The 13,433-nt window shown below is 42.9% G+C and overlaps 2 protein-coding genes across 2 annotated transcripts; both read left to right on the forward strand.

Moving 5' to 3' along the window:
• Positions 1–3,155: 3,155 nt before the first annotated feature.
• Positions 3,156–6,026, forward strand: LOC127767073 (uncharacterized). The gene has a single exon (XM_052292289.1). It carries the CDS (start codon positions 4,839–4,841, stop codon positions 5,193–5,195), a length of 357 nt encoding a protein of 118 aa, XP_052148249.1. The 5' UTR covers positions 3,156–4,838; the 3' UTR covers positions 5,196–6,026.
• A 2,211-nt stretch (positions 6,027–8,237) lies between these two features.
• Positions 8,238–11,305, forward strand: LOC127767070 (uncharacterized). The gene is made up of 6 exons (XM_052292286.1): positions 8,238–8,415; positions 8,533–8,608; positions 9,195–9,302; positions 9,431–9,529; positions 10,010–10,135; positions 10,903–11,305. The coding sequence occupies exons 1-6, from the start codon at positions 8,260–8,262 to the stop codon at positions 11,034–11,036; spliced, it is 699 nt and encodes a 232-aa protein (XP_052148246.1). The 5' UTR covers positions 8,238–8,259; the 3' UTR covers positions 11,037–11,305.
• Positions 11,306–13,433: the final 2,128 nt, after the last annotated feature.

The raw sequence follows: 13,433 nt of genomic DNA on the forward strand, positions 1-13,433 counted from the left end.
TGTGGCTGTGCGATGATCCGGCCGCCGTTGGGCAATCAAAATGTCAGTCAGAGTAGGGCAAAGCAGGAGCATGTGGGAGCTGCATGTAGCCAAGACAAATAAAAAAATGCTTAGCACTGCACACAACAACAAACCAACAATATCTGCAGTTAATCAGTTATCTAGTGTCAGACCAGGTAGCTGCAGCAGCAGCAGCATCTGGTTTGGTTAGGACGAAGACATCGGCCACCAGCTCCCATGTGCCAAATCATTGGCCTTCGCATGGAAGCATTGGATAATTCCAAGCCGAATCGGCTGGAGAGACGGGGAGCTGATAACGAAGCAGATAAAAGAAACTTATCTCTGATTCAGGAGGAGGAGGAGAATTTGCAGTGCGACATGATCTTTCCAACGATCACAAGACCAAAGTCAAGCTGGATCATGGGGGCTAACCCTAAGCCCCATGGTATCGCAGAATAAACCTAGTAGCTAGGTGCAACATGCATGGATGATCATTGAGATGCGGTGTGGGTTACTGGGTTATTCCCTGATTTGTTTGAGATTTTTGAGCTGTGAAATAATTAAGGCAGGGAAAAAAATTACCGTAGTTTCCAACAGAAGCTCAATTTCCGTTGCGCTTGAGAAGACAAGGGATCACCGGTTTCTTGTGAATCTGTGACCACATTATTCATTAGATAGCTCACATAAAAGTGTACTGAGCAGCAGCTTCATCACTTCTTTTTTTTTTTCCCTGAAGAGCATGACGATCTTGTGACATGTGTGTCAGTCTCTATAATAGCAGCAGCAACTGATCAATGGAAAAAGATCCATGGTTTCAGAGATAAGATGTTCACAAATATCATGACAAATTATCTCCATATCTTTCCAGACAGACAGCATACTATACCACCCAGCCCACGGTTTCAGAGAAAAACCTGATTGGTACTGAACATCCTGCAGGTTTTATCATTTCATTTCAGCCTCTTGATTCAGCCGCCAAGGGGGGGTCACCTCGTCGGCTCACATGGAGGCAATGCATGACACAAACAGCCAGCAATCAGGCAGTGTCAAATCGTGCCAGTGTCCTCATGTGTTCCTGAAATGGAGATATGGCAAGAGGTGAGAGACCGATCCCATTACACATGCAGTGGTGTATACAATACAAAACATCGGCAGTAGCGATCACAGAGGAGTACATGGCATCAGGATGCAGCCATGGCTACGTGTCTGGTCTTGTTTCTGCAGCTGGCACATTGGTTGCCTGGAAGGCATTTCTCATCCTTTTGTGTGTCTTTTTTTTTCTTGTGGAGAGAATGCACAGTCCTGGGATGAACATGAGGTAATGGCCATTAGGATTGGATAAAACATAGAATGCGTAGAGGAGCAGGTAAGTAAAGCCATGTGGCATTGGATGGCGGTGAAATGTTAGCCACCAAAATCCATGGCCTGCTTCATTCAAAGACCTTCAATGTCACTGTGTCTGTGGTTCAATCCCATCCAAGCAGAACGATGCAAATTGAATGGAAAATGACATTTTGAAGTGACCAATATTGACTGGGATGGCGTAGGAGCCATCTTTTTTACACATGGGAGGTAATAATGATTGCTCATTTGTTCATACTGATAAGGATACCCCCCAAAATGCAGATTCAGTGATGAGTTAGTGAAGATCAACCAATCAGATTCCCTCCCTGATTTGCTCTTTGTCAATTAGGGGACCAAAAGCTTTCGAACGGGACCATTTGGGTTCAAGGTTTTCAGACTTAGCCACTTCATAGCCTTTTTGACTTAATTATCCTAGGTGGTCAAATCACAAATAAAATATGTTTTAGCCTAACTTGTTTGCAAATCACAAATAAAATATGTTTTAGCCTAACTTGTTTGCAAATCACAAATAAAATATTTTTTTAGCCTAACTCGTTTGTTCAGTTTGCATTTGTTTTACACTAGGAATTTGTAAAAGAAAGACACACATTTGAAAATAGAAAAGCTCTGGCTTATGTACTTATCAAATGCTCAAGCTATCAGAGAGCAGCAGCATATAATATGATAGTTTGAAACTTCCTATAACATTTATGCTCAACTACATGGACTAAGACTTCAGCATGGATAACACCTACCAAGGCTTCCGAAAACTGCATTCTAACTTCAGCATGGACACCACCTACCAGCGCTTTCAAGAACTGCACTTTCAACAAATGTGTCAGACGTTTCACCTTGACGCTAGGTTTAGTCACATGAATCAAACAATTTCTTCAAACAACATTTGGTACCTATCCAGGACAAACATATATTGTATTTGTAGTAAGGGAAGACATAATAGAAAGAAAGTGTTCTTTTGTGCCTCTCAGTTGTGTTACCTGTATAAATATGTTTCGTACCTACATTTGGGATCTAACTTACAAAAGGTACCACAAGTTAAACTAAAATACCAGAATACATGGATAGATCAGACCTTATTGTCTCTAATTATTCCTTAGCTGATCTTATTGAAAACTGCAGAGGAATCGGCAGCATTAATTGCTTATGTTATATTTAACCTTCTCCACACAATTTCACTCTGTCATATCAGGAAAAAAAAAACAATGACATTTTTCATAGAAGATGATTCGCAATCGAGTAGCATCACGTGTATGAGCCTGAATAGCATATGGGTTGAAAGGGAATTGTAATGCTATGACACCCATAATAAGTTGACGTGGAGCAACGTTTGCATTTATACTGCACTATCTGCCTTGTGGATGAGCATAATTTCAGGTAGAGAAATCATTACATAGTATGGATGACCCTGCCTGTGGCCAATACACAATACAGCACTAGATAATTACTAGGTGTCAATTAAATTGGAAAAAAAAAAAAGGAGAAGAAACTCCATGTGCATATCAATGATGTTTTAAGTGGAAGGGTGCGACAGATGTTTGGTAGGACCTCCTAACATATGGACCAAGCAAAATACTGTTAATATTTAGAAACAGTGATAAATGATGAATACTGAGATAACACTTGCAGCAACTGTAACACTTGTCAGTACCTCTGAAGATCAGATATGAGGTTCCGTTTAGTCGACAAGACAAGGATATATGTTGTGATAGCGCTCGGAAACTCTTCCAGCTAGAAATACCAATGACTCTTTCTGTTGGAAATGGTTGAAAAGACAAAAGTGAAGTTAACAAGTGTCAACTTGAACACCAGAGATTGACACTCTAAATGTAAAACGAATCCACGGCAGCCTTCACCAACAAAGCAGAATTGGAACAAAAGATAATATTATTCCCGTATAAACAAGGTAATATTGGAGAGCAATGCTCCTCTTGCAAATGCAGAATGCAAAACAGGATAACTGGCCTTCAACAAAAGGAGCACAAATTATAAATATCATAGAGTTTCAGCCTTTTTTTTAAGTGTGCAAGGCGCATATGCAGCTGGTGAATCTCTGTATAAATAATTAAGGGTAAATTGGAACCATGCCATTATAACTAAATATGCATAGAGAGCAAAATCTAGCACAAGGTCGCCCTGCTGCCAAGACAAGAAATTGACTGGCACCAGCTAAGTCACTGGGAGCGTGGAACTATGCTGCGTTCCTCATCCCGGGAACACGGGAACAAACTCACCCTCCCTTGTTAAAACTAAAATAAGTAGCGTCCCAAAGTTCCTTGATCCCATTTCTTGGCCCATCGATCCAAGAACTTTTGTAACCAGCCTAGTTGTGACATATAATAAGTAATAAAGGACGATCAGAATTAGGAAACAAATAAAAAATGTTGGTTGATATTTAAGAAAACAGATAAGATCCAATTTTGAACCGGCCAGCTGAAATTGAAGGACTGAAGGAACCAGTCTCTCACCTTTAAAATGGAAATCTTCACTGGAGCCATCACTTGATTTTTCTTAGTTCTCAAAAGGGTCATTTTGAATATCAGTTGCTTGGATTGCAAACTTCAGCAATACCAATACCAATGGTTAAAGCGTAATGATGATTAATATTCCCTATCATCTAGTCCATGCTTCCACTATATAATTTCAATTCAATTTCTTAAGGGAAAAAAATGGAAGCAGCCGTTCAGCACCTAGCAAAGATTCCATGGGCCAGTCCAAATCCTAGAAGCTATCTGCCATCCTTGGAAAAAGAGGAACCAACCGACTAAAGTTAGTCATGAACCTTGTCAAAAAGAAAGGCCCTGAAAGGAAGATATATCCTGCATTCTCTTTGGTGGCATGCAAACTCAAGAGTTATGCAAGGTGGCACCTCTGAATCTCGGGAGCTAACCATGAATCAAACTTTTATGGAGTGACTTGTTAGAGAATAAAACCTAACGAGAACCTAATTTGGTAGCAGGGTGAGATGCCCTCAGTTTGGCAGCTGGATGGTCCATGTTATCTCAAAAGGAATTGTGGTGCTCATAAGTACATTGTAGAAACCAATCACTGCAGGGAACTCGAGTAAACTGAAACTTGACAAAGAGCCTAACTCAATTTAACCAGAATATAGGTACTAGGTGGCAAGGTTGATTAATTGGCTAGCACGGAAAAGCATGCTTTTTTTTTCTCAAAAAATCAGCGAAGTGACAAACTTTGCATTTGTGCGGGTAGTGGGGAGAGGCCCCCAAAATTCCCACAGCACCAGCCCTCCATCCTCTCCAGCCACCAACTGGTGCCAAAGTTTTTAATGCCAGGAAAAGGCCAGCAAATGAGGCTCACACCCAACTAACTGTCTCAAATCTCTCACCTCAGAACATGCACCAATACCTTGCCCATCATAAATACCCCTCCACCCCTCCCCACCACTGCTCTCACAACCATAATAACCTCCCTACAAATAGCCTCCAAGAAACCAAGGCCAACACAAAACACAAACAATGGCAGCAATGGAGATTGAGTCAGTCAAGTGTGAGTGCTGTGGCCTGAGGGAGGACTGCACCCAGGACTACATTGCCAGTGTGAGAGCAAGCTTCTATGGCCAGTGGCTGTGTGGGCTGTGCTGTGAGGCTGTGAGGGACGAGGCGGGCAGGAAGAAGGCTCACCCAGGAGTGGAGGAGGCTGTCAGGGCTCACATGGCGTTCTGCAGGATGTTCAGGTCCAACCCCGCCGTCCGGGTCGCCGACGGCATGCGCCAGATGCTCCGGAGGCGGTCCGGCGACATGTCGAAGCCGGACACCTCCAAGAAGTACAGCACCGTGCAGGTCGTAGATGAATCATCAGTATCACTGTATTGAAGAGTTCATTCATCTTATATGGCTTGTAGACTGTCTAGTCCTCTTCTCAGGATTAGATCTCCCCTTCCTTCAGTAAGTTGGTGTATGTTCCTGTCATGAGAAGAACTGGAATGTACATAAGATTCCATGAGAATAGATGCCAGTAGTGATTGTATGGAGTTACCCTTCTTTTTGGTCAGAAATCAATCATGGGTTGATAAGATATACATTTGCAAAATAGTTGGTCACTACCTTCTAGTTGCGACCTAACAAAGGCAGGCAAGAGGTTAGCATGTGCAAGCTACATTGTTCACACCTAAGGTCATATTGCTTGCTGTATCTGACTTGACTTGTGATGTAGATGTAATACCATCAAGGAATCACTGTAGCGGTATTACCAGCTGGTGGTTGCAGTTGTTCCATCATACTATACTCCTAGATATTGTACATCAAAGTTGTAATGTTGTGGTATTTTTTCTTTTAGATTGTTAAGCATGGTCTAGTTAGGAACAGAGCAAAGATTGTCTGATGAAGCAATAGATATTGATTCACATACTAAACAGTCTATCAGTTCAGCACTCTTTGAGAAAAAACAGTTGGAAGATGATCGATGCATGTGTTTATCTTTCACAAAAGAAGTGCATACAAGTATTTCAAGTTTCAATTTTGATATTAATAGCACGGCGATAATACAACAGATGAAAATTACAGGCTAAAATAAAAGGCTCCTTAAGTGGAATTACAGCAGCATGATCACAGTATACCAGTTGAATTCATAGGGTGCCCAGATCTGTGAAAATTGGATAAGTCCATAAAATTAGGAGTGCCTTTCTGTGAACTCTTCTTGGCACACAAAGAATCAATTTTCTCCTTTGTAAATGGCATAGTTTAAAAAGCTACTTTCTCCTTTGTAAATGGCATAGTTTAAAAAGTTGTTACCCAAAAAAAAAAAGCTTATGTTGAGAAGATTTTACAAATTAGTACCTGTCAACGACGTTCATTTCATAGTCATAGGCTCAAAGTTCAGCAATGGATTTATATTGCAGATTATTCTACTTTTGTCAACACTCTACCATGATAAAGCATGCATCCAATCCACCCTTAGACTGCAGTGCATAAACACCAAATTCAGGTGTACTGTTTGCCTGTTTCAGACATAGATGTCGACACCATTACTGCATAAACCTCACACACAGGTGTACTGTTTGCCTGTTTCAGACATAGCTCGCACTCGCAGTCTTTGCAGACGCCATGGTTGTGAGGCATCACAGTGACGGCACACGGACTGTGGCGCAGCACGACGGCAATGCCAGCAGAACAGCACACGGCATGTGCGGATGTGCCGCTGCCGCCCTCGCAGAAACGAAAAAAAAAAAAAGAAGAAGAAAGAACTCCGCGAGTGCGACGCTCCCTGTGACGGCAATTTTCGACAACGAAATGATTTCGCATGATCACGAAAGGGACGTGCCATGCCGATTTCGCATCCATGAGCTACACCGCAACTGCGAGTTTACTACTCCCTTCGTCTCATAATATAAGAGATTTTGAGTTTTTGCTTGCAACGTTTGACCATTCGTCTTATTCAAAATTTTTTGAAATTATTATTTATTTTATTTGTGACTTACTTTATTATCTACAGTATTTTAAGTATAACTTTTCGTTTTTTATATTTACAAAAAAAATTAAATAAGATGAGTGGTCAAACATTACAAGTAAAAACCCCAAATACCTTGTATTGAGGGACGGAGGGAGCATTAGTTAGCACCCTCGGGGAGGATCACGAAGCACACACCTGTATGTCTGGTCGCGCAATCCGTCGAGCACCTTGCGCGCACGATCCCCGCCGGCTTCAACGCGCTGCGCCGCCAGGCCGCGCCCTGTCACAGGTCTCGGGGACAGGAGCGGCCGGCCAGGCGATCCCGTCCGCATCCACATCACCGAGGTCGGAGAGGAACGGAATCATGGCGCATTTGATCCCACCGACAGCATCCGGCAAAAGATCAGAGGCTTGCAGGGGAAGCATCGTCTCCCGTGCGCTGGCCGTCGCACTCGATTGCGCAGCTTGAAGCTTGGATAGGGTGATCGGTGAGCACTGAGCACTATCTTGGATTTTGAGTAGGGTGATTGTGATCGAGACGGAGTTGAGCTGAAGATAATGATAATTCGGATAAATCTGGTGGATAAAGTGAATCAGCGATGAAAATAATTTTCAAAACCTTCGCTTGCATATGCTTCGAAATTAGAATTCATCCCAACTGGAGCGTCTATAATATAAGATCCACTCGTGTAGTCGTGATTAGCTTAACGAATTTTATCTATGGCCTCATCGTTTACCCTAAGTTATCAGCCACGGCTAAAATTTAAATTTTAAAAGCTAATTTTACAGTTAATTTTGGGTATTTTAAACGTAGTTTATTTTCAGCATTGGTTTTTTAATCATTGAGAGTACATATATAAAAATTTTGCCTATAAATTATTTTTTATTTGCTAATAAACCATTATAGCTTATAATCAACTTTTGGTCTCCCAAATCCCAATAGAACTGCTAGATTGCAAAAAAATAATATCCCAGAAGTTTCCGACGTGAATTACGTTTTACATTGGACATTTGACATCTTGTGAAAAATCTTGTGAAGTGAAATATTCCAAGTGCTAAAACGATTTTTTTTTCATTTTTAAATTTTATTTTTCTAATATTTACAGAAATAGACCCTGCAGCCCTCCCCGAGAGCGGCAGGGTGACGTGTGTGACCAGGCAGACTGCTGAGCGGGTATGCGAATTTTGCGTGTGGCGAAAATTGCAGAGAGCAGCAAAGGACCTCAGCGCAAAATGCACACACGACGCCGTATGCCACATCACCTTGCCGCTCTCCACTTGGGCGGTCGGTGTAATATTTCTGTAAATATTAAAAAAAAATAAAAATGAAAAAAAATCGTGCTAAAACTGGAAAGGCCCATTTCAGTCGTCCAATAAAGCCCAGTCCATGTGCGCACTACGGCCCAAACATCCCTTTCCTTTCACCTTCTCTAAAACCTCTGGGCCAACTGGGCTCAAACCTCCCCGCAGCTTCGATCCGAATCCGCCATGCGGACATTGCAGAGGCGGCTCTCGCAGCTCGTGCTCCGCCGCCTCCTGTCGCCGCCGCCGCCGCCCGCCGCCCGCCGGCCCGCACCGGTGGCGGCGGAGGCCGTCTCCGGCGGAGGAGCGACAGCCCTACTTCGCCGCGGGGGTGGCTCCGGGGTACGGCTCCCGATCCGTGATGGAGAGATTCTCTGGTTTTGGGGGGGTTTTGGGATTCCTTTCGCGTCGAGCTGGAAGCCTCCTCCGTGACTCTCGTGGTTTGCGTGGATCTTTTAGGTGGCGGCGGGCGGCTGGAGTGGCGGCGGCTCGGGGCTTCGGTTGGCTCGGAGGCTCTGCACCTACGACGAGAGAGGTATATACAGCGGTTTCGTTTCGCCAGCCTCTCAAATCTGGGCTGTTTCGCTGGTCATGAGAAGAAATCAAGCAAACATCCATGGAAATACGGAATTCATGTGGTTGTGGTTGTATGATTAATCTAGAGAGGTTATTAAGAAAAATGGTGTCTGTGATTTTTTTGCATTTTCTTATAAATGGCTTATGCCGTTGCCCCCCGAGGTTTTAAGCTACATTGGTGGAGTATTAGTAGAATTCCCTTATTGGATCTCAAATGCCATGTGATTATTGTTATTTGTTAGTATTGATCTTGATCCTTCTCTACTTACTGTGTGTCCACTCAGAGTGTTGTGGACAACTGCCTTGTCATCTGAATTGTCGCTGGCAGTGTGGATTAACCATCATTTATAGAGTGTGCAGAGAGCATTTAGCTGTCATTTTTCGTATATTACTATGGAACTATGATGTAATACTGTTTTGTTGAAAGCAATTGGCGAACAAGAACTAGAGAACCCTTTTTCCTTTGTTATTATTTCTGTGAATATACTATTTGGCTATTATAAGCTGATTCCTACTTGTCTGACTTGAACTGAAACGATGTACAGATGACAGGGCACTTGAGGAGGAAGCTGAGAAGAAATTTGGATGGATATTGAAGATATTCTTTATAGGAACTGCTGGTCTTGTTGGTTACCAATTCTTTCCTTACATGGGTATGATTACTTTTTCCTGATATGCCAACAAATGGTGGCATGCCCAGATCTCTACCGGGCTTGAACTATCAACCTAGGGCATTATTTAGGCAAACCTGAGAATGTTGTTTTGTCTGACAAGTTTTCAGGGGATAACCTGCTTCAGCAGTCCATCTCACTTTTGCGTGTCAAAGATCCCTTGTTCAAGCGAATGGGAGCTTCCCGATTAGCTCGTTTTGCAGTTGATGGTAACAATTTTATATAAGCATTTTTTTAGTTCTCGTGTGATTTGTTCTACATTGTTGGGATCCAGAACACAATGTCATACTAATTATTTTACAGAGCAAGAACTAGACTCATAACATTATAGACCTAAGGTCCAACCAGTCAGACTTGGACCAATTAAACCGTGAACCGAGGGCTTCGCTAGTTCAATGTCTAGTCTAGTCTTAATAATTAGCCACAGCTCACCCTCTGCACCTATCGGGTTCGTCCTACTAGTCCTAGATAAGAACTAGGGAACATATTTGCAAAGTTTTGCTGCAGTGGGCAGTGCCTATAGATTTGGTCATGTTCCCTGGCCATGTCAAGATACATATTCTTCTTGTATTGAACATTCTTCTTGGCAGTTAACTTCAAATCATTTGCATTGAACACTGAACATTACATTTCAATGCTTCTTTGCTTTTTTATTTAGTATATGCTTTACTCATTTCCTACTGGCACAGATGCAAGGAGAATGAAGGTAGTGGAGATGGGGGGAGCTCAAGAACTTCTTAATGTATTGGAAGGTGCTAAAGATGATAAAACACGTAAACAAATCCTAAAAGCTCTTCATGCACTTTCGAAGTCTGGTGAGCAAAGTTAATTGAGTCCTACTTGACTTTTTAATTTCTTTAGTCTTATCATTCAGAATAGTTCTATGTTGCACTGATGTTCACTGCTAGAAGTGCCAGTTAGTGGCTTAAGTTTTGAGATGTTAATTGGAAATTATGCACAAAAAAGAAGTACTCCCTCTATCCCAAAATACAAGGGATTTTGTGTTTGTCCTAAGTTAAACTTCCCAAGTTTAGCCAATTTCTGTAGAGCAGTACATCTACCACATCAAAGAAGCAAATTAAAATATATTTCATAATGGATCTAATGATGCTCATTTGATATTGTAAATACAATTGTTCTTTTCTATAAATTTGGTCAAAATTAGGATAGTTTTACTTAGGACAAACACATAATCCCTTATATTTTTTGATGGAGGGAGTAGACCCTTACACTAAAAAAAAAGGGAGAAATACAATAAATGTCAAGCGGCCAAGAACATTGGAATTTATCAATTTCTGTTTGGTGTGATCTGCTAACTAATAACGTGACATGAAAGCATGCTACTACTGGTACTGTCTTAAGGTCCGGGCTCCTGCACTCTCATGAGTGACTAGGCGAGGGCGTGGTTTATGTTACTAAGTCAACAAACTGCTGCAGTGCTGTGTGTTACCTCAAGCTGGCACACCCCAATACCCCATATGCCCATGCTTCAATTCTTAGTTCTTGCGTTGGTGTTGTTTGTCCTTGGGCTTTTGCTTTCACATACTCAAGATGCTTCGAACATGTTCCTTGCAATGTACAGAGGAAGCAGCAGGGTTTTTGGACAAGGCGGGCGCCTACGTAATAGTCAGTTCCACTCCCAACTCCCTCGAGTATGCTGAGATCGAGACCTACAAGACTAGCCTCCTGAAGGCGTTTGATGAACTGAAGTCGTGACGATAAATGGCTGAGAGTGGTGAATCGATCTACATGTTTGTTTTAAACTGGACGTATCCGAGCATTCTTTGTTGATCAGACCTTCGGTCTTGTTGCTGGAATCATGTCTACATACATTTGTTCTGAACAGGCAGCACCTTTAGAGAGTTGTTATTTTGTCTAAACGAATCTTCTTCCTTTTTTCTAGAGGAAAAACATTGGATTGGCTTTATCTGTATAATGATCGTGTAGGCACTGTATGCTTCCATAATAATTGTTGTTTTGGACAAGGATACTGTTTCCATAGAACAAATTTTACCACTATTTTCTATTACAATACATATAGAAATATCAAATATATGATTTTTATTAAAGTGTCTTTCAAGATTAATCCATAAATGTAATTTCCATTCTTTAAAGTAAATATTTTAAAATCTATTTATTGTCAAAGTTGATCTCGGTCCTTGTCGAAAACAAGTACGATGGAACTGGAGGAGAAAAAAATGGCTTTCTCCAATCAATTGTTGTGACTATTTGGGCACTGTATGACAAACTAGTAGTAAATATGCTTACTCCATTCGAGGCCCTGTTTAGTCTCCCCCCCCCCCAAAGTAAAAATTGTACACACTATCACATCGAACGTTTGCACACCTGCATGAAGTATTAAATATATGTTAAAAAATAACTAATTACACAGATTATGACTAATTTGCGAAACAAATTTTTTGAGCCTAATTGCTCCATGATTTGATAATGTGGTGCTATAATAAACATTCACTGATGACAGATTAATTAGGCTTAATAAATTCGTCTCACGGTTTACTGACGGATTCTGTAATTAGTTTTTTTATTAGTGCCCGAACACCTTATACAATACGGCACCTTATATAATACTCGATGTGACACGCCAATACTTTACGCTCCTACATCTAAACACCCCCTCAGTTGTGTGACCATTCAAACGATTCTGTTGGGCACGGTATATGTGACAGACACTGTTGGGTACTGTATGTGTTGCAAACTACTACTCCATTCAATCATGTGACAAACTATCTGTTGGGTACTGTATGTGTGACAAACTAGTCTCCATTCAATTCTTGTAACCAGCGAACTTTCTCCACTCTAATTGGAATTGTATTGCTACCTCATCCTACTCATCGTAATGGTGCCCCTCTCTCTCCTTCTCTTGCTAGCCGCCGCAGGCCCGGGCGTCGCTGGTTTGCGTGATACCACACAAAACGATCGGAAATTGTACTTGTACTGCTCATCCGCTAATCCGACTGGTGTTTGCTGCCACATGGTGAAGGCTATCTTCCGGGTTAGTATGCAGACAGATATATATGCTAATTGCCTACGCCACATCGAGGACTCGAGCACTAACATGGGTGAAGGCCTAGGGGAGGGCAGCCTAGATGCAAAGGCGCCTTGAGGGCATTAGCAGTGCGGCAACACATATTGCCATACCTCAGATGCCACCTAGGCCCAGGACCACTCAAGAATAATATTAGCCACAAGTTTCATAGTGCTATGTAGTCTTAAGTGGGGTCCACAACAATAAAGGAGATCTTTTTCTTGGCTTTTCTCCTCTCCCCTCAACAACCGACACTTTTGCCCCTCTCCCTCTCTCCTCAACCCACGCACTCTTCTCCTTCCACTGCGGCATGGTCCATGGAATACACAAAGCAGCGATGACGGGCTCCGCGAGGGCGAGGGCGATGGGCGGCCCAAGCAGCGACGACGCGGCGGCCAGCGGGAAGCCGCGGCTGACGGGGCTGAAAACCACCGCCGAGCTCACCCGATCTGAAGTTTGGCGGCGGCTCCGCGGGGAGGGACGGTAGTAAGTTCCTCAGTACAGCGCGGCGCGGAGCGGGGGCACAGTGGCGATCTGCCGGCGGTGAGGGCGACGGTCGGCGAGGGTTTAAGCAGCAGCGGTGGAGCTCGGCAACGTAGATTGGGCGTTGACTATGACCTCCCGGTATGTCCTTCCCAACTCCGGTCGCCGTCTCTCCCGACTCCCGCGTTGGAGGCAACGAACTATCTCGGGACGACAGCCAAGCGAGGATTTCCTCTCCCCTCCCTGACAATCTCCGACGAGGAACGGGTGACCTATTCTGGCTCCTGGTTCTTCATTTGGTCACAGGAGAAGCATATGTGGCATGGAATCTTTGATTTGGCTGACTTGGGCTGAATGCCATATCAGTGCACTATGAATGGCCTGACAGGGAAAAAGGAGGAGGCCGACCTAGGCCTAGTGGGGAAGGCAAGTGGCCCCCGGTTGCCAACCATGTTGGAAAACTGGGGAGGAGGCCCTAGCTGTCGTGACGTCGTATTGATAGTGCGTAGATGCCGAGAAATCCTGTTAGTAGCACAAGTGTAAACATTATGCCTCTTGGCAAATAGAAATGAATACTCATCAAA

This window comes from Oryza glaberrima, chromosome 3, assembly GCF_000147395.1.
Source record: "Oryza glaberrima chromosome 3, OglaRS2, whole genome shotgun sequence".
Taxonomy (NCBI): Eukaryota; Viridiplantae; Streptophyta; class Magnoliopsida; order Poales; family Poaceae; genus Oryza; species Oryza glaberrima.

Bases quoted from the DNA above. Each gene is read 5' to 3' on its own strand.
- LOC127767073 (XM_052292289.1), top strand. From the start codon at position 4,839: ATGGCAGCAATGGAGATTGAGTCAGTCAAGTGTGAGTGCTGTGGCCTG.
- LOC127767070 (XM_052292286.1), top strand. From the start codon at position 8,260: ATGCGGACATTGCAGAGGCGGCTCTCGCAGCTCGTGCTCCGCCGCCTC. The intron at 8,416-8,532 runs GTACGGCTCCCG...TGGATCTTTTAG, and splicing joins GCCGCGGGGGTGGCTCCGGG to GTGGCGGCGGGCGGCTGGAG. The intron at 8,609-9,194 runs GTATATACAGCG...AACGATGTACAG, and splicing joins CTGCACCTACGACGAGAGAG to ATGACAGGGCACTTGAGGAG.